General features: G+C 35.0%; 1 protein-coding gene across 1 annotated transcript in view; it reads left to right on the forward strand.

The window, feature by feature from the left end:
• Window positions 1-22,340, forward strand: part of CCDC172 (coiled-coil domain containing 172) — a 104,902-nt gene that overhangs the window by 39,995 nt on the left and 42,567 nt on the right. Inside the window, exons 8-9 of the mRNA XM_027960411.3 lie at window positions 14,079-14,166; window positions 14,987-22,304. Of these exons, the coding sequence (XP_027816212.2) occupies window positions 14,079-14,166; window positions 14,987-15,028 (130 nt within the window). The 3' untranslated portion in view covers window positions 15,029-22,304. The remainder of the gene's footprint in view (window positions 1-14,078; window positions 14,167-14,986; window positions 22,305-22,340) is intronic.

Raw genomic sequence — 22,340 nt, forward strand, 5'->3', positions numbered from 1 at the left:
TAAAGTTTTAGTTATCATCTATAGATAATTTTTAAATCCCTGTCACTAATCCCTCCTTCCTAAGATCCAGCTGAATTCTCAACAATTTAATTATTGTTATTTTGTTCAGTTGCCAAGTCATGTCTGACTCTTTGCAAACCCATGGACTGTAGCAAGCCAGGCTCCTCTGTCCTCCACTGTCTCCCAGAGTTTGCTCAAATTCATTTCCATTAAGTCGGTGATGCCTTCCAACCATCTCATCCTGTGTTACCCTCTTCTCCTCCTGCCCTCCATCTTTCCCATCATCAGGGTCTTTTACACTGAGTCGACTCTTCACATCAAGTGGCCGAAGTATGGGAGCTTCCGCTTTAACAACAGTTCTTCCAATCAATATTCAGGGTTGATTTCCTGTAGGATTGACTGGCTTGATCTCCTTGCAGTCCAAGAGACTCTCAAGAGTCTTCTCCAATACCACAATTCAAAAGCAACAATTCTTTGGTGCTCAGCCTTCTTAATGGACCAACTTTCACATCCGTGCATGACTACTAGAAAAACCATAGCTTTGACTGTATGGACCTTTGTCAGCAAAGTGATGTCTCTGCTTCTTAATCCTGTGTCTAGGTTTGTCATAGCTTTCCTTCCAAGGAATAAGTGTCTTTTAATTTCATGGCTGCAGTTACTGTCCACAGTAATTTTGGAGCCCAAGAAAATAAAGTCTGTCACTGCTTCTACTTTTTTCCCTTCTATTTGCCACGACATGATGGAATTGGATTCCATGATCTTAGATTTTTGATGGAGTTTTAAGCCAGCTTTTTCACTCTTCTCTTTGACCTCTTTCAATAATGTAATATAATCAAAGAAAAACAAAAGTATAACTTATGTTATCTCCCTGCATTTCTGTCACATACTCTATTCTACTAGCTCGTCAGAATACTATTTGTGCATTTCCAAATATGCCAGAGGACTTCACACCTCTGTATCTTTCTTTTTCTTTTCCATTAGCTAAAATCTGATTTAGTCCTCAAGGCATAGCTCACATGGCATTTTTCCTGGGAATGGCTCAAACCCAAAATGTGAAACCAAGAAGGACCCTGTGGGGCACCTGGGCACAGAAGTCTTTTTGTCTCCCTCTTGTTATAGGCTTCCCTGGTATCTCAGATGGTAAAGCATCTGCCTGCAATGCGGGAGACCCGGGTTCGATTCGTGGGTCGGGAAGTTCCCCTGGAGAAGGAAATGGCAATCCACTCCAGCACTCTTGCCTGGAAAATCCCATGGACGGAGGAGCCTGATAGGCGACAGTCCATGGGGTTGCAAAGAGTCAGACACGACTGAGTGACTTCATTTTCACTTTCCTTTCACTTTCTTATAGGCAAGGCTCCAACCTCCATGGCCTTCCCTGAGTTCCAAATGACAGGTTTGAACAGTTGCTAATCAAGAGAGGAGTAGCCAAGAAACCACCTGAGGCAAGATTAAAGGGACTAGAGAAGCTCCTCAAGATTAGGAGATTCTAAATGAGTAAAAGAGTGCAAGCCCTGCATATACCCTAATTTTGTCAGCAAGCCTACCCTTGAACTCCTGCCATAAAACTCCTCATCAAACCCCCCCAGACTGGGATACATAGTTTTCAAGAGCAGGAGTCTGCTGCGTCCCCCTTTACTTGGCAAAACAATAAATTTATTCTTTTCTACTTTACCCCAAACTCTTGTCTTCATGATTCGATTTGGCACTGGTGCAGAGAGGCTGAGCTTTTGGCATGAAATGTAGCAGGTGTGTTTGATGTGTTCACAAATCATTTCCACCCTATCCCAGCCCATCACCAAGTTTTGTTGCTTTTGCCTCCAAAACATTTCTTGAATCCTTCCACTTCTCTCTCCACGGCTAACATCCGATTTCTAGCCACTTGTCTCTCTTCCCTGGATCCCAGTAACAATCTCTCTTCTGCTTTTCCCTCATCCACTCTTGCTACCATTGCATTGTAAATTGAGTTGCATAATTTCCCTTATTAAAATCATTTGTGCTTTCATAATGAACATAATACAACCTAAAGCTCATGCCTTGTCACCATATGGTATATGACCACCTCCCAGATGTTTTTCCCAACTACGGTTACCAACAGAGGTCCATCTAGTCAAAGCTATGGTTTTTTCAGTAGTCATGTGTGGATGTGAGAGCTGGACTATAAAGAAAGCTGAGCGCTAGAGAATTGATGCTTTTGAACTGTGGTGTTGAAGAAGACTCTTGAGAGTCCCTTGGACTGCAAGAAGATCCAACCAGTCAATCCTAAAGGAAATCCTAAAGTCCTGAATGTTCATTGGAAGGACTGGTGGTGAAGCTGAAACTCCAATACTTTGGCCACCTGATGCAAAGAACCGACTCATTGGAAAAGATTAAAGGCAGGAGAAGAAGGGGATGACAGAGGATGAGATGGTTGGATGGCATCACCAATGCGCTGAACATGAGTTTGAGTAGGCTTAGGGAGTTGGTGATGGACAGGGAAGCCTGGCATGCTGCAGTCCATGGGGTCACAAAGAGTTGGACATGACTGAGTGACTGAACTGACTGACTGATGGTTCCCTGCTCACTCTGCTCCCTCAAGCAATCCAGGCTTTCTTCCACCTAAGACCTTTATCTATGCCTTTCTTTCTCCTCAGGTTATCAGATTGCCCCTTGCTTTATGTCTCCTACCTGATGGGACATACCTTATCCTTTAGAGCTCCATTGAACTATTTCCTCAGGGAAGGTTCCCTGTGATCATATTATAACCTGTTATTTTTCCTAATAACACACTGTATTTTTTTCCTTTCTAACACAGAATCCATTTTGTAATTACACATTTATGTGCTTTACTTTATTCATGTTTGTCTCATCACTCACCATATGCTCAATAAGGGGAAAGATCTTACCTACTTTGTTTACTATTGTATGCTGAGTTTAGCCAGTCAGTTGTGTCCGACTCTTTGCGACCCCATGGACTGTAGCCGACCAGGCTCCTCTGTCCATGGGATTCTCCAGGCAAGAATACTGGAGGGCATTGCCATTTCCTTCTCCAGGGGAATACCTACTCTAGGCCAAGCTCTGTACAAAGTATCAGTCTCTCCCACTGAACTGGGAACTCCCTCTACTTCTTGTTAATTTTTCTGTCAGTGTCTGCATCTAACATAGTCAAGGGCACATAGTGTTTAATAAATATTTGTTCCAGTGAGTACATCTACATTTTTAAAAACTTTTACTACAAAGAAGATAGAAGTTCCTCATGTATTTTCAATATTCTTTGCAAACACATGGTATATATTAACCACTGGGATAGCCACATGGAATTCTTCTTCCCGCTCCTGATTGTTTTCTTCTATGTAGAAAAAACTTTGCTGGTTTAGCTCTCCTAGCCATTCCCCCAAAACTCCTTCTTTCTTATTCTAAGGTAGAGAGGAGTGATTCAGTCTGATTGTTGAGTTTGGAAGGATAAACTGAAGACCAGCTCCTTTCTTTGCCTTATCTCTTTAGAGTCTGGCCTGCCTCACAGTGTGTGTTCTACTCTGCTCCTCTATCCCTTGAGTTTCACAGTGGTAGGACTTCATGGGAGAGAGCTTTTGGCATCTGCCTTTAATGGTGTGAGTTAGGTTAGTCTAATTCTGGATTCAGTATTAGTAGTAAACCCTTTGCGTGTAGATACAAGCCACATTCTTTAGTGTCTGCTGTATTAGTAGCAAACATGACATCTTGGCATCCCTTCTGCTTTCCTCATTTCTCAGATGCACAGAATTCAGGTAGCAAAGAATAGACCCCTTCAAACTTCCAACACCTATTATTTGTTATTGTTAATCAACACCAGGATAACCAAAATACAATTCATCATCATGAGCTTTTATTTACTCCAAATAGTAACATACCAGACGACTTGAAACATTTCTGGCTTTTTCGTACCCACAATACTTAGAATGGTTTTACATTTTTATAATCAGTGTTTGTACTGGTTTAATGCAACAGGAAGTTTGTTTCAGAAGTGAAGCTGTAGAGTCAGCAGCCTGGATTTTCTTTCATAGCATTTGAAGATAGTGTGGTTTTGTGAAGAGCATATTTGCAATGGAAACTGCACAAAAGTTAATATATACCTGCTACTGAGATACTCTAAATGCATTTGTATGAAGTAATAAATCAGTGCTGTTGCCTCTTCAATGAAAAAGTCATCCAGTTAAGTTAGTCATAGAGGTCACATTGATGGTCCTTAGATTTATAGGAAAGTATAAGCACATGATGATGTTAGAATACTTCTAACCTCTCTGAAAGATACACAGATAAATATGTATATTTACATATGTATATATTTTTTATTTTACCAAATATGAATAGATAGTTTTAAATTATGAGAGTAGACTATGTTGATTAAATAAAACAGTTTAGACATTACAAAAATGTAAAACATCAGTCTCCTCTCTCATGTCTTGTGAAAAGTTTGACACGCATCCTGTCAGAGGTTATAGTCTGTGTGTGTGTGTGTGTATGTGTGTGTGCACACATGTGCATTTAACATTGGTCTGTAGTTTGCTTTATTACTTAGAAAACATATTTCTCATTAATACATACTGATCAATTTGATTCTTTTTAATGCTGATGTAAAAGATGCCATATTTTGTAAGCTTCCTCCCATTGATGGATGGGAGGAAGTTCTTAAATATTCATAATTAGAAGCATTTTTATAAATGTATCCTTAAATACTTGTGGAAGTGTTTCTGTAACATCATTTAGCAGAGTAATAAGAATTGTTGTCTATATTGAGGAAATAATACACATTTACATTGCAGTACTCTTGATTATCAACAGTAATAAACTCCAAGTAGACAGGTGTAACAAAATCTCAGTTCTAAAGTTTCTAGAAAATACGAGTCAAAAATTAGATATCTGTAGCCAACCCCTATCATCTCTTTAGTTTTTAATATTTATAAAATATGAAAGTCCTCATTTAATTCCAGGATCATTCTTAGCTATGTATTTTGTTGAATATTTCTGTTGACTCTGCATTTTTCTGGTAAAACTTCATCATTTATTCACTAAGAGAAGTGCCTTTACAGCATTGATTATGTAGCCTTCAAGCTAATAGAAATCCCCTGTTTCGTGAATTCCTGGCACACACTGTAGTTATTAAAACTTCGAGTAAATACAAAGGAAATTTTTATGGTAGAAGTCAGTTGATTATTTTAAATGTTATATTCTGATATAAATGTGCCTGTTTGTAAATGTCCTAAACTTTGAAATAATTTTTCTTGTTATATGAGCCATATATAATATCATTTCCAAAGTTCATTTGTCCCTTTGATATCATAGTACACTTTGTTTTTTTCACTTTCACATGTTTGCCTTTAGAAACAACCCCTTTTGGTTGTGGGATGGGGAAGGTGATAGAAAATACCTGGTGAAAAGGAGATGCCTAATCCACCTAAACCAGGATTTGAAGTAATGGAGATGCTGGTAGCACTCCTCTCTCTTTTACTTCCTTCTCAGTAGATCTTATCAGTTCAGCCTTACCCATCTGTGAAGGTTCCTATCTGTCTGCTGATGGCCTGGACTGAAGGAATGCATAATTAGAAAACTGAAATTCTACTTTCCTAGAATGAACTTTGAAACCCATGCTCATAAATAAATTGTGTATGAAAGAGCATGACATATATATCTTTAAAATGGAGTATTTTGTGTTTAAATGGCACTTAAATAATTTTTGTATGAATTACTATAGAGAAATGATATTAAGAATGTCACACCGTAAAAAACTAGTGGAAAGTAGTAAGGATTGCTTATTAAACCTCTAGTGTGATTAAGTTAACCAAAAAGGATAAGATTCATAGACTTAACATGTTAGGTCTAAAATTCCATGTGTCAGAAATGGCATCAACATGGAATGATAATCTGGGAGAAATTTGTAGTACTTATGATGAACAAAGGGTAATAGTTTATAAAAAATTAACAGATAAAAAGTCAGCAAGAAAACACTAAAAATCAGTAGTTTTTAATTTATGTATTTATCCAACAAGCATGTATTAAACACTTGCTTTTACCATACACTTTGCAAGCTATAGGGATACCAAAGTGAATAAGACAAGGTAATTCAGTTATGCATCTTATTATTTAAGTGCAGATTAAAACTACTGAATATCAATTTTTAAATCAAATTTTGAAAGATATACTTAGATGACCATACTGAAAATTGGCCACAGTGTGGTACAGAGATAATTTACTCATTGCTGTGGCAGTATACATTGGTCGTATTTGGAATGCAATTTGATGTATATTGCTTGTATTTGGAATGCAGTTTGATGTATACAAGTTATTGTAAGCATCTTTAAAATGTTTATGCCATTTAAAGCAGTAATTTCACTTAGCTGTATCCCAAGGGAAATAATCCAAAGCACAGAGGAAGCTTTATGAACAAAGGTGTTCATAGAAATTTTTTTATGGTAGAAAAAAATAAGAACTTAAATGCTGTACTATAAATGAATGATTAAGTTAACTGTGTTATAGCCACTTAAACTACTATATATTTATCTTAAATGGTATTAATTGGCAAATGTAATTAACGGGGAAATATATATGATAGTATAAGGCAAAAGAAAGAACTAGAAGGCAAGATTACATAATCAATATCATACAGAAGCAAAAGACCTGAGATGAAACATACCTACATTTTAATCTCATTGAATCTGTGTACTAGGACTTTGGGTGAAAATTGTCCTTCTTTCTAATTAAATAGTACTTGTTTATATTTCTGTAACTAAAAAGAGTGTTCTTTTAGTTAAGGCTTCTCCATGGCACTTAGAGGTAACTGATAAAAAATGGAATGGTGCAAGAAATTATAAAAATACATAGACCATACATTTTGCTAAACTAGCAATGTTGGCCCATCCTCATCAATATCTGATGATTTAGAGAAAGAAGACAGTAACCAATGCAAACTACCCTTAGTTGCTGTGCAGTAGGGAAAGGAAGCTCTTCTTGACTCCTATAGGCAATCAGTCTATGCACTGAAGCATGAGATCTGCTTACCATTATACAGCTCCAGCCTAGCTGCAAATACATAAATATTCATACCGTTAGCATCCAGTCTCCTTTAAAGCTAGCAACAGTAATCTTTCCTTTAAGTGAGATCTAAATTCTACAACTTGGTTATATGCTGAATTGTGAAATGCTTCCTATAATTCATCTTAAATGCCATCCTTAATTTCAGTAGTCTCTCCTCCTTCTTGTTAGCTAACTAAAATGGAAACCAATCACCACCCAATTCTGATGGGCATGAGAGCTCTTATCAAACCATTTGAACTGAAAGGTGAGAACGGGCAGGTATTGATGGCACAGTGGGAAGAACAATCCCTACCATTGTATGTATTTATAAAGATATATATATTAAAATGAACATTGTATAGCAGCATATCTGGTATATTGTTCCTCTCCATTTAATTTTACACTTACTTTTAAAAAATATTTACTGCAAGGGATTTTATGCTTGTGTAGACATCTAATGCTCCAAATCATTAACTTTTTCTCTCTTTCCAACTTGAGCATTCCTTCAGAATTTTTATTCACTATTAAATTCCTACAAGTTCAGAACACAGTGAACTTCATATATATTAGGTATTGTTTCTCAATCCGTTCTTATAACTATTATGTTTTTTTCCCTAGCTAGGTGTTAGTTCTCAAGTACAATAATACAGTGAGGACCTGTGAACTAGGCTAAAACATTACCAGTATCTTGCTATGGGGTCCTCCGTTAACCCACACTCCCTTCTTTACCTCAGATGTAATTGCTGTCCTAGAGTGTTTCATTTGTGTGTGTGTGTGTGTGTGTGTGTGTGTGTGTGGTATGACTTATTAATTCATTCCTTGCTTATATATAATTTTCTTTGTTACTTTACGATTTACTAACTTTATGTCATGTATTCATATATGTAATCAACCTGTCATTTATATGCCTGCCAAAACAAAATATTGGTTATTTTTGCTTATTTTTGAGTTATGTAAAAAGGGTATCATTCTGTCCGGGACTTGCTTTTTATCCACTTGTTTCTAAAATTCATCCACGTTGTTGAGTATAGATATGTGAATATGCTTTTTCTCTTTTTAATGCACATTTGAGTTTTCAGTTTTTGTTGTTGCAAACAGTGCTGTTTTGATCATCCTGGTGCACACTGCAAGAGTTTCTGTAGGATATATGCCTGATGGAATTGCTGAGTATAAGGCATGTAAATGTTGAACTTCACAAGGTAGCAACAAGCTTTCTATCAAAGTGATTAAACCAGTTTATACTTCCATTGGCACATTACCAAATTCCCCAGTGATCTATATTCTCTTAAATGCTCTATTTTCAGACTTCTTATGCATTAAAAATCTCTTTCCCAGCTTATGAAGTTTCTCGTTTGTTTTTGGTGTTCTTCACACTGTTGTGCTTGGGTACATTTCTTACTTTTACGGTGGCTGAAGTTATCAGTCATTTCTTTTTGTGGCTGTCATTTTTGTGTCTTGTTTAAGAACTCTTTCCCTACCTTAGATCAGAAGGTTATTCTCCAGTATTTTCTTTAATAATTTTTAAGGTTTGTGTTTCACATTTAGGTCTTTAGTTTATTTGGAACTAATTTTTGCTTACATTCCACAGTAAGATATAGCTTCATTTTTCTCCACATGATAACCAGTTGTCTGAGCAGCATTTATTGAGTAGTTTCTCCTTTCTCTAGTGATCTGCAAAACCATGTCTTTTATTTAAAAATAATAATCAGAATAACATTTGTGAATCTATTTTAAGATTATGTTTTCTATTCTGCTAAATTGGTCAACATTCATTTCTTTCACAACTGTCTTAATTATTGTTAAATGCAGGCTATTAACTTTTAACTACTTAATTACTGTTACTTTATAATGAATCTTAATCTAATGCAGAACACTTCCCTTTATCCTTCTTTGTCTTTATCAAGAATATCTTGGCTGTGCTTGACCCTTTGCTTTTTTATGTACATTTCCAAATCAGCTTAAATCCATGAAAATCTTTTGATTCCACTCATCCTACAGTCTCTTTTGAGAGATTTTAATCTTTATTAAGCTGAGATTTCTCGTCTGGAAACAGAATATACTGATTTTTTGGTCTTAATTTTTTAAATAAAAATCTTTTGTGAGTTTTATTTTTAGATACCTTGTAGTTTTAAATGTAAATTTTTAAATGACATCAGTATTCTCTTTATTGCTGGTGCATGGCAATATAACAGATTTTTGTATGTTGATTTTTTGGCCACTATCTTTGTTAAACTCTATTTTTTTAAGTTTTATTATAGAAGACTTAGAGCACAAACAAAAGTAAAAAAGTAAGATATAGTGAATCCTAGGTACTTACCACTTAACTTTCAGTTCAGTTCAGTTGCTCATTCATGTCTGAATTTTTGTGACCCCATGAACTGCAGCACGCCAGGCCTCCCTGTCCAACACCAACTCCAGAGTATACTCAAACTCATGTCCATTGAGTTGGTGATGCCATCCAACCATCTCATCCTCTGTAGTTGTCCCTTTCTCCTCCTGCCTTCAGTCTTTCCCAGCATCAGAGTCTTTTCAAATGAATCAGTTCTTTGCATCAGGTGGCCAAACTATTGGATTTTCAGCTTTAACATCAATCCTTCCAATGAACATCAAGGACTGATCTCCTTTGGGATGGACTGGTTGGATTTCCTTGCGTCCAAGGGACTCTCAAAAGTCTTCTGCAACACCACACTTCAAAAGCATCAATTCTTCAGCGCTCAGCTTTCTTCATGGTCCAGCTCTCTCATCCATACATGACTACTGGAAAAATCGTAGCCTTGACGGACCTTTGTTGGCAAAGTAATGTCTCTGCTTTTTAATATGCTGGCTAGGTTGGTCATAGCTTTTCTTCGAAGGAGCAAGATTTTTTTAATTTCATGGCTGCAGTCACCATCTGCAGTGATTTTGGAGCCCCCAAAGATAAAGTCTGTCACTGTTTCCCCATCTACTTGCCATGAAGTGATGGGACTGGATGCCATGATCTTAGTTTTCTGAATGTTGAGCTTTAAGCCAACTTTTCACTCTCCTCTTTCACTTTCATCAAGAGGCTCTTTAGTTGTTCACTTTCTGCCATGAGGGTGGTATCATCTGCATATCTGAGGTTATTGATATTTCTCCCAGCAATCTTGATTCCAGCTTATGCTTCATCCATCCCAGCATTTCTCATGATGTACTCATGTAAGTTAAACAAGCAGGGTGACAATATACAGGCTTGACATACTCGTTTCCCGATTTGGAACCAGTCAGTTGTTCCATGTCCAGTTCTAACTGTTGCTTTTTGACCTGGATACATATTTCTCAGGAGACAGGTCAGGAGGTCTTAACAGGTGGTCACTTTAAGAGTTATCAATTTATGGCCAGTATTGTTTAATCTATGTCTCTTCTCGTTTTTCTCTTGTATTACTTGAAACATATCATACATATTATTATCTTATTATGTCTCTGTAAAAAAGTACTTTAAAAATATAACTAAAATCCATTATTACACATAAGGTAATTGACAACAAATAGCGATTCATCAAATATTGTCAATGTTCAAATTTCCAATTATTTATAAATGTCATTATTTTATTTGTGTGAATTAAGTTCCAGATAAGGTCCACACATGACAAGCAGCTGATATTTTAAATCTCTTTTAATCTAAAAGCTTCCTCTACTTAAAAAAATTTTTTTGACATATAATTGATTAGTGATATTGTGCATCACTAATGCACAACATTAGCCATTCATATGTCTTCTTTGGAAAAAAAAAGTCTGTTCAAATCCTCTGCCCATTTTTTAATCAAGTTGTTTAAGAGTATAAGCCACTGTAGAATGTCTCTCAAATTAGACTCATTTGTTCCTTAGAGATTAGATTCAGGTTAAGTAATTTGGGACAAGAATAATATATAAGTAAGATTGTATCCTCAGAACATTGCGTCAGAAGGCATATAATGCCAGTTTTGTTTCATTTTCAGTTATGTTAGGTTTGATCGCTTAGGTAAGATTGTGTCTGCCAGGTTACTCCAATGAGAAAATAGTCTTTTCCATGGATATTTACTAAATGATATAGGGGATGACTCAGACCCTGTGCATAGTCTTTTTCCCAGTAACTTTTCATGCAGTCATTTTAGCGTCCACTAATGATGCTTCCCGGAGTCAGTTATTACATAGGTGGTTAGAAAGTGGCAACTTTCTAATACTGGAATTCCTGTTCATTTGTTAGTTAGTAAAATTCTGGGGGAAAAAAGAAGTTCCTCTTCCTGTTACCCCATTCTTTTAATTTCTCCTTTTTAAGATTTTCTGTGGACTCATGAATTTCTTTTTATGTCATGTTATAAATACATGATTGTCATTGTTTTTGATGCTCAGATTGTCCCAGATTTGTATATAGGCAGCCCCTTGAACTAAATTTCTGTGTCTTTTGACATGTTTCCATTAGTTTTTGGTCGATTTCCTTCCTTCTTGTGCAACAAACTATCCTAGGCTCACCTTGAATATTACCTACCTCAGCCCTGGGATAAATTATTTCAAGGAGTCCTGGTATCTTTTGTTGGTACTGATTTTAAAAACTAAGATTAGCATGCTAGAAATGCTCATTACTACTGGGTGTTGCTTCCGAGTACTTTAAATGGACAGAAATAAAAATACCATTTTTTTTAAATCATAAATTTTTATACTGATTTCTTCCATTCAAATCCAAAATGACAGTTTTTTTTCCTCCATCCATTTTCTATGTACATCTTCCTTTTCCTAGTGAAAACTCTTGTTTGTAACAATATCAATGTAATTATCCATTTCTTATAACTGTCTAAAATCATTTTAGAATAACTAGCTGTGTACCCTCACTAACAACAAAAGTAGTAAAATTTAAGATTCCTTTGTAATTCTTACTGCCTTACAACATATCTCACTGAAGGTATATAGACTACTACTTTTGAAAATTACTTGAGTTCTTTTTAATTTTTATCTGTGATTATTAGTTTGAAAAACAGATTTATTTTGTTCTGTTTGTGTTTAATTCAGCTGTCATTTTGTGTTATGGTTCTTTTTCTCAATTTTATTTAATTTTATTTGTCAAGTATATAAATAATCATCATGGTTCAAAAATATATAAAAAAAGATACATGCAGATGAGTTTCATTTTATTCCTTATTTATTCCACCCCATTTTCACTCACTGTTATAGGTGATCAACTTTGTTAGTTTCTGGTTCATCTTTCTGTGTTTCTTTTTATCTTCATTTTTTATACTATATAATACTCCATTATATGGATGTGCCATAGTTTATTCAACCCATCTCTTAAGAATGGACACAGGTTGTTTACAATATTTGGTGATTACAAATAATAATGCAGTAATAACTTTGTGCATATATTGTTTTGTACTTTACAGGGTGTATTACTGGTGGGGAATGGTGAAGTCAAAGGAAAAATTTAAATGTAGTTTTGTTAGATACTACCAAATTCTCCTTTGAAATTTAACCATTTTAAATTACCCTATCAATGTTTGAGGACACCTGTTTACCCAAAGCTCATGAAAAAAATGTGTCATCAAGTTTTTGGAGTTTTACCAATCTGATAGATGAGACATGATATTCCTGTGTAGTAAATTTTCAAGTATTTATTGTGAGTAATACTGAGCACTTTTCATATGTTTAGGGATGATTTTTATACTTTTTCTGTGAACTCACTTTTTATGACTTCCCCATTTTTTAATCAGCCTTTTGGTCTTTTTTCCCCTTGATTATAAATTCCTTTACATATTAGAGAGATTAGACTTTTATTAGTGATACATGTGGCAAGTATTTTCTTGAAGATTGTCATTCATCTTTCTACTCTACTCATGTGTTTTGCTGTGCAGTTTTTAAAATTAAATTGAATACTCTTATATTTCATTTATATTTTGAACCACAGTGAGAAAGTTCTTGAACACTATCAACTTATAAAGGAATTTCCCTATTCTTTCAGTTTCACTTTGTCCTTACATAGTTTTATTATTTTTGCACTTAAATTTTTGATCCAGTTAGAGTGTATTTTGATATGTGCTGTGAGATAAAGAGGCGGTTTTAGCTTTGACAGTCCATTTATTGTCATATAGCAGATAGCTCTCTAGTTATTCTAACACAGCTTATAAAAAAGTCCATCTTCTTTTCTTTTTACAGTGATTTTAGGTGGCTCTTTTAGCATATCCTAGCATGTCCATTTGTTTCTTAAGCTGTTTCTATCTTCTCTGTCCCACTGCTCTATTTATATGTCAGTACTGTACTTTTTTAATTATGAAGGATTAATGGTATGATCTAGTATCTCATAGAGCTAGTTATCCTTCTTTGTTTTCTCTTTTTTTTTGAACTTTATTGAAAAAAAAATTCAAGACTTTTTCTAGACTGTTCTCTTCTCTTAATATGTGAACTTTAGAATCAATGCACCCAGCACCAGGGGAAAAAGTATTAGTATTTTTTCTTAGGATCAAGTAAAATTTTATTTAACTGGGGATAGTAACCATTTTTCTGATATCCTACTCATGAAAAACCCTGAAGGAGAAAATGGCAACCCACTCCAGGATTCTTATCTGAAAAAAATCCCATGGACAGAGGGGCCTGGTAGGCTACAGTCCAAAGGGTTACAAAGTCAGATGCAACTGAGCAACTAAGCAACTAAACAAGCCATCCATAAGAAATTCAAGTTAGTTATTTGACAAGTTAGTTGGTGACAGTGAAGGCTACTTATTTTTGTTTGCTAATTTTATATCTTGTCACCCTACTGAGTTGTTTTATTATTTGAGTTGGTTTTATCACTGATTCTTGAGTTTTCAAAGTATGTTTTTAAATCACCTGAAAATTAGGTAGCTTTATTTCTTCTTTCATCTTTCAAATTCTTATTCCTTTAATTAATTTTGCTAGACTAATTTTAATGGCTAGAATTATAGAAAATTAAAATCTCTTTCCAAATTCTTTAATCTTAACTTTAAATTGTGATGATAGAAGCTACATATCTGCCACTATTCATTTAATAAAGAATTATTATAAAATGTATTGCTGAACAATAATTACTTAAGTGAATTTTTCCTTTAAAACAGACTTAAAAAAGAATTAGAACTTTATAAGGAAGATGACATGCAGAGTGTTTATGATGCTCTCCAAGCAGAAATAGAATTTTTGGAGTTGGTAAGCCATCACTGATTGTTTGACTTTTGTTTAGCATTTTTTTAACCTACTGATAAGAATGTTTTTACTGGAATAAATTTCATTAAATTAATATTCTGCCCTTCACATGGCTTTGCACTAGATACAAAAAACAAAACAGCAGCAAGCAAAACTAAAGTAAAAATATGAACCTGTGAAATGTTTTCAGTCTTGGAGAATTGATGCTGCATAAGGCAAGTTATATTTAAAGAGACTATAAATTAAAAAAAATTTAAACCTGACCTCACAACATCCCCTTGACTGAAACTGTTATTAGAGGATTAATGCACTAAAGAAGTTTAACTATCATAATGCTTAAAAGCTTTTTGTTTTTGTTAAGAATAAATTATATTTCTATTATATTTGACCCTAAAACTTTCTTATTACAGATTTTTATGATTTCAAGAATTTTGGATTAAATTATTGGAAACCTATTTTCAGATTGTGTGGGAATGCTTCGAATTGCTTTTAACCTCTTTGGTTGTTTATAAAATGAACAAGTATTTGTCATGCTCTGTTTTAATAGAGGACATATATAGCTAGCTTTAAAGCATGTTAAAATATAGTTTTAATTTAGTACACTTTGTTTTCTTTCATATTTATTTTCCAAAAACATTTTCTTGTTCAAAATTTTCCAATAGATTGTGTTAGGAGTTATATTTTATAGGATTTATATCTTTATTAAAACTCACAGTAGTAAAATTTAGAAATGCCCAGTTGTGCTAAATTTATATGAATTTTACATAATTCTTTTGTTGAGAATTTTATTTGTCTCATGAAAAATTGTATGTTTTTGTTTCAGACATTGGCACAGAAAGATCATAAGGAAACAAATAACTTGTAAAGAATTGATCAACTACCTAAGATTTGGTCAAAGCATCTTAGTATTAGATCTTTGTGGTAGATACATGAATGATACCCATTACAACAGATTCTTGTGGAAAACTTGAGGTTAAAAATATTTAGAGTTGTTTGATATCTAGAATTGTATATTAGAACTCTAAAATATAAGTTTGGGTCTTGTTACCTACTGAAACTTAAGGGTTTTTATGTGGTTTGATTGTGTTTCTAAAAGAATTAAAAAGGAGAAACAGATACTGTGTTCTCAGATTTTTTATTCACCCTGACCTTTAAGCTCATTTGTGCTTTCTGATGTTATTCATCCTTTGTTTGCAGCTTACCTTGGATCAAATCAAACACGTATAGGTGGAAAAACTCAGATTATAGACCCAGTTTTTGTCAGTACCATTTGCACCAGCGAAGATGTTTACTTTGATTTTAATCCTTTGTAATCACAAGGTGATGTCTTTCGACAGAGGCCTTCTGAGGCCTTTCATCTTGAGTAGCCAGCTTTCTCCACTTTTCTCTAAATATATCTGTAGATTCGAGTCTGGGGCACCTGCAGCCACTTTCCAGCACTTTGTCCTGCCAGTTTTATTCCTAGTGCCAGTGTTGGTTAGAATGAAATAAATCGTCTACTTGGGGAGGTACATAGTCTTCTTTTGGCCGTCAGGATTCACTTTTGCTGGTGTCCTAAAATATTGAAACTGAAAACAGGGTACTTATGTTTGGATCAACCTTGGTACTGTCACTAAATTTATAACATCAGATATCTTTCTGCTGTTGGAAGTCCTAACTAGGAAGAAAGGTATGTTTTCATCAGTTTCTTTAAAATTTTTAAATTATTTAAAAAAAAAAAACACTTTGGCGTATAGTTGATTTACAACATTGTGTTAGTTTCAGGTGCACAATAAAGTGACTCAGTTAAACATATACACATTTTCATTATATCGGATTCTTTGCTTGTATAGGCTGTCGCAGAATACTGAGTAGCATTCCATGTGCTATACAGTAGGTCCTTGATGGTTATCTCTTTTATATATAGCAGTGTGTGTTTGTTAATCCCAAGCTCCTGATTTATCCCTTCCCTCCATGTTTCCCATTATGTAACCATAGTTTGTTTTTGATATTTGTATGTATTTTCATGTATAACTCAAGACTATATATTTGTGGTGGGAAGAAAGAAGGAAGCAAGAATAAACAAAGAGGAAGAAATAAAAGGGTATTTATTACATTCTCTGTATTTACCTAGTTGGAACTATCAGAATTAGAAGTCATATGTCATAAGTACAAATTACAAATATTATGTAGGCTTCTACAGTTCTGCCTGTGGTTATCATTCACTGTATCGATCTACATACAGGAATGTAATCATGGCACAAAAAAGAAAGTATATTGAAACTGTTCAACAAGGCCCTAAATTGTGGTCGGTGGCGAGGGGGACAAAATCTATTTAAAGATATATCTCAAAGTACTGAATGCAAATGTTTTGTGATTGTAGTTGAATTAGTTTGATATCAAATATGAGATGTTTACAAATGTCTTAGATATATTGATATTAAGGTAGTCTTGTTTCAAATCACGCTTATTTGGGCATAACTTTTTGTATAGGTTACTTTATATCCTTATTTTTTTTAAGTAGCAAAGTTAAAACTCTCCTCTGAGATGTGTAGCAGTTGCCATCTGTTTAAGTAATTTGCATATTAGAAGTTATTTTTATTTTGATTCTTTAAATATTTAATAGTAAATTACTTTTACTTAAGAAGAAAAAAAAGTAATGGTACCAGGGAATTGAAGTCTATTTTATATGCAAATATAGAGTGGGAAGTGGTTACTGGGATAAGTCATAATTTCAGTTCTGTCTTATTTTAGTCCATTTATCTAACCACATTCTAAGTTCTGAGTCTTGTGAATATTTATTATTAAATGTGTATCATATCATTAATATGCAGGGTAAGTTTACATGTAAAGCCTTTTTTGCAGTGATTTTTGTTCATTATTGATTTTGTAGCTAAAATATTAATGTGAAGTAGAGATCTGCATATTATTTATATAGCTTACACAGAATGTCATATATGCAGAATAAACTTACTGATGTAAAAATCTTTTCATGAATGTGTATATAGACTACCTAGATTGAATATTCAGTAATGGAGTCAGAATTCACATGAACTGAATTTGAGAAAAATGGAAGGCTCAGAACATATTTTCATTATTTCAGAATGTTTAAAATGAATATTTTAAGACTTAAACTAATTTTCAAGCAGTCAAATAATTGTTTTAAGATTGCATGGTAGACTACACTGCTCAATACCAACCAGAATAACTGGGACTGTTAGAATCAGGTAGTCAAAGGAAGAAGTTCACTGAAAAAAGGAAATACAACAATCAGTAGAAATTGCAGTGTACAAAACTACAATATGTTAGATGGCTGTTCTTAATTTTTTTTTTAAGAATTAGTAATTCATTAAACTCTTAAGTAGGAAAAAGTAACTGAAATTACCTAAGTAAAAATATGTCTCAGACTGACTTTAATTACTCTAGAAGATGACATTGGCTATTCAAAAAGGCAGTTTTCAAATGAATGCTCATTCATTAAATGAATTCACTAAATTTTCCCTATACTTAGTTATAACTAAAGCCTAACTAACCCAGAGTAACTGCTACAGCGCTAAGGTTCCTGACTTGCTACCATAGTTCTTTCCTATAACGGAAGTTATTTTAGAAGCAACTTACTAATTCTCAGCCCTCCACTTGCTATAATACTAGGATGTATAGATAGTTTCGGAGAAGGCAATGGCACCCCACTCTAATACTCTGGCCTGGAAAATCCCATGGACGGAGGAGCCTGGTAGGCTGCAGTCCATGGGGTCGCTAAGAGTCGGACACAACTGAGCAACTTCACTTTCACTTTTCACTTTCAAGCACTGGAGAAGGAAATGGCAACCCACTCCAGTGTTCTTGCCTGGAGAATCCCAGGGACGGGGGAGCCTGGTGAGCTGACGTCTGTGGGGTCACACAGGGTCGGACACGACTGAAGCGACTTAGCAGCAGCAGCAGGATAGATAGTTTGCTGCATGTTTTTCCTGCTGATTAATGGAGCTATTTGGCTAGGGGAAAAACAGCAACAAAATTACAGGATGTAGAGCATAACCACTGGACTAAAAATTCCTCTCTATTCCCTGGCCTAATTATTGAAATGGGAGGAAAAAGCAAAGAAAGGGAAAAGCTTTAAGGCCTGTACAGTCAGAAAGATTTCTAAACTACTCATCGTTTTATCAATAGTTTTCTTCTGTAAAATAAAAATTGAGGATTGTCTGCCTATCCTTTTTCTCTTAAAACTTGATAAATCATGATGAGATTCTTAAAAGTCCAAGATAAGGGTGAAGTCACTGTATCATAGTGAATTGGAATCTAGAAATGACTCTAAAACAGAGTCAATTGAGATTTGATAATTTATTATAGAGTAGATATTATGCTGAGAAAAGTCTGTTGAGTCTTTTACCAGAAGGGCAGTCAGTAATTCAGCTGGCTAACTGCAGCTGGACAGACAGCATGCACTGGACAGGCCCTATTCTAATCTCTGATGAGGACAAAGTCCCTTTCTATTTTGTACCAATCAATCATACATAACTGTGTCACATTATTATGAATAAGTCATTTATTTGAAGTCCAGAAAACAGTAGCAGTTCAGTGACATGATTAGAAATAAATTTGATATGCTTTTAAATCCTGGCTGTAGAAGGCTAAGGTGTTCTGTCATTCAAATATTTATTTATAGTATAAAATTTGCTACTTAAAGTTGTTGAGTATACTGAAAAATATTTTAATGTATCTGAAGCAGATATATTTTAATTCAACTTTTATGTTTCTTCCTGACTTCTCTCCTTTGTCATCCTGAAAAACTTAGATGAAGCAAATATACTTGCCTTTCAGAGTCTTGTTCAGAGCATTTTCTGTCAAGGGAATTTTTTCCAAGACATGAACTAAAAATGAAAAATATTTTCTGTCATTAGCCTAAAGCAGGGATTAGGTCTCAGAGTTTTGTGGCCCTTTTATCTTAAGACACCAGACTTTTTTTTTGTTTTGTTTTTAATGAAAGAACGGGAAGAATGAAGTTATCTTTGAAAACGTTTGAGGTAGGAATGCTTTCTAAAGTTGCATTTATGCATAAAGTTGCATTTATGCAATTATGCTTTCTAAAGGGCTTCCCTTGTGGCTTAGCTGGTAAAGAATCTGCCTACCGTGTGGGAGACCTGGGTTTGATCCCTGGGTTGGGAAGATCCCCTGGAGAAGGGAAAGGCTACCCACTCCAGGATTCTGGCCTGGAGAATTCCATGAACTATACAGTCCATGGGGTCCCAAAGAGTCGGACACAACTGAGCGACTTTCAGTTTCACATGCTTTCTAAACATTGTGTTTCAAATTTAACTAAACTTTTGCTTGGTCTGGTAATGATTAAATCATCCTACCAGAGAAGAACCTTTATTTTTGTCACACAAGTGTATGTTCCTCGGTTCTTTGTCTGGTCACAACAAAGATTTGGAGTGATGGACATTAAAGCCCCCTCGCGTGTCACAGCTCTCGGGTCTTGGACAGACCGTGTTGTAGCTCTCAGGTCTCAAATGAACCATGTTATAGCTCTTAGACAAATCAGTGTAACAGCTCAGTGTTACAGCTCTATTTTATTTAGAATATAGCAGGAAAACCCATCTTCGAGGTGTGAGGGCACGAGGATCTAAAGACGCCAGGAGGAGAGCGCCCTAGCACGGTGGGGGGAGAGAGAGAGAGAGAGAGCTAGCTTTGGCTCCTCTTTTTATATGTTTATCTCTCCCTGGGCCTGTCCTGTGTAAATTGGGCCAGCCAGGAGTGTTGTTTGTTTTACCTGAGGTCCTCATTCTGGTCTTCGGGACCTTCTTTTGTTCTATTTTCATGGGCTTTTCCCTTCTTTGTCTTTTAGCCACCACCATTTTGGACTCCTTTTCCCTATTCTACCTACCTAACATTTTCTTACTAACTTTACTGACATTTGACAAAGGAATGATACTGAGACAGCATCAACTAATATATGAATGAAATAATACAATAACTCTGTATCTGAGGGAAAATTCGGATATCATTGGTTCGTTGTTAGAATGAACTAAGGGTCACATTCATTAAACATCAGGAAAATTTTGCAGGGTAATGCTGGTTGTAAAAGCATATTTACTTTGATTGGGAAGAAAGAAAGTATAATGAGGAAAGCCATGACTGATGGTAAAACACTGTCCTAGCTGCTTCTATGGAAAGTATCAAGAGCAAAGCTGACAGTACCGAATGCTTATTTAAACAGCTGCTTTTGATACATAGCAAATTCATCTTAAAAAGACCTGTGTGAAATTGACAGCAGCAGAATTCAAATGTCTGGGAAAATAAAGAGTAAGTAAAAATGTGAAATTAATAACAGTGACTAATATTAGTAGTTGTGGGAAATGAGGCCCATAGAGTGAGAGAAAAATGATTTTCTTTTTTTCTTGCAACCAGAAAAGCTGTACTGTTCTGTTAATTCTAAGTTAATTGTTGTCATACTGGTAATAAATTGTCATTCTAATTAGTTGGTAAATAAAATCTTGTTAAAATAAAATCCTCTTAATCTACATTTAATAGATGCAAATACAATTACTAATGAATATTTCTGGGTAGGGCTTTGTGATTGCTGAAAGTGTTTGTAAATTCAAACCACCAAAGTACATGATGTTGATGGCTTTTGTAGCATTTAGACAAAGAAACTCCTGGTTGGAAATGGGTGACATGAATGCAATCATAGCAATCAGTGTAATGTCAGCTCTAAAATATGGTGCCAATTAAAATCTATAAAATAAAGGTTATATTTATAAAAATATTTTTATCCAGTAAAAGCAAAGCTTTTTATTGAGATTCTAGTTGGAGGTCTAACATATATTGCAGTTTTTGCAGGAAAAGCTGAGATTTTGATTGATGTCTGATTCATGTGAGATTGGAGAAGGCAATGGGTCTCTTTATTTACTGTTTAATTTCTTAGACTTCAACAGTCTTAAAAATACATTGTTTTTGAAAATGTGCTTATAATAAAGTCTTAACACAACAGGTAAATATTAGAAGATAACAGAAATTTGAGGATCATTTAAACCACCCTTTTGCTTCCAGAAAGCATTGACTAATCAGAATCAGTTAATGTGAATCTTTAATAACCAAGAATATCCTTTAGACTCCGTGAGAAGTACAAAACAGACTCAAATCAAGTATTATTGAAAATTCACCTTATGGGTATCTCTTGAAATTAATACCTATTCATCCCACTTTTTTACATTTTCTGCAGATTTTTTTCAGTGCTACCCTGTAGTTACTGATAATTTAAGGTGATAACCTGAGGGATGGCATCTTCTTAAACTCATACATAACGAGTTGTATTCCTTTCTTCAGTACCCGCTAAGGCAAGAATATGGACTAATGGAGAACTTCCAGAAAGATCAGCATGTAAAAGAATCTCTGCTTAACCTGAAATTAGTGCTCTTCATATTTCTTTCTTTTTCCCTTTCTGTTGTTCTTCTGTCCATTCTTTCATCCATTCGTCCTGGCTCCTAGCTACCTCTTAGAACTCAGGTCATACCCTCTCCTCCTTGCACATTCCTCTCCAGCCACACTGCCTGTTCTTTCTGTTCTTTCTGCTCCCCAAAGAGGCCTGACTCACTCTGGCCTTGGGTTCATTTCGAAGCTGTGTTCCCTCTGCCTGGGATGCTCCTCCTCCTGGTCTTTGTATGGCCATCTGTTCTGTAGTCCAGATGTCAGCTGAAATGTCACCTCCTGGGAGAAACCTTCCTTTAAATAGTCAGTCTAAAGTAGTCATATGATCACATCACACCGTCTAGTTTAATTCTCTTCATACTATTGAGATTTCTGAAATCGTTCTTGTCTGTTTTTGCTTATAAAACCACAAGTTCCATGAGCAGGGGTATTATGTGTCTTATGCACCACTCTTTTCTCAGAGCCTAGAGCAGTGTCAGCATATAGGAAGTGTTCAATAAAGGTGTGTTGAAGTATGGCTTGAATAAACTTGTTCATTAAACCCATATTTATTAATTGAGGATTTCTTGGTTATCCAGTTCTTAAACTGGATTCATTTATTGTTTATTTTCTTTCTTAGTTGAATTACCATATCCAAAATGGCAACCCACTCCAGTACTCTTGCCCAGAAAATTCCATGGATGGAGGAGCCTGGTGAGCTACAGTCCGTGGGGTCGCAAAGAGTTGGACACGACTGGGTGACTTCACTTTCTTTCTTTCTTTCTAATTTTCTT

The sequence above is a fragment of the Ovis aries genome, chromosome 22, assembly GCF_016772045.2.
Source record: "Ovis aries strain OAR_USU_Benz2616 breed Rambouillet chromosome 22, ARS-UI_Ramb_v3.0, whole genome shotgun sequence".
NCBI classification, from domain to species: domain Eukaryota; kingdom Metazoa; phylum Chordata; class Mammalia; order Artiodactyla; family Bovidae; genus Ovis; species Ovis aries.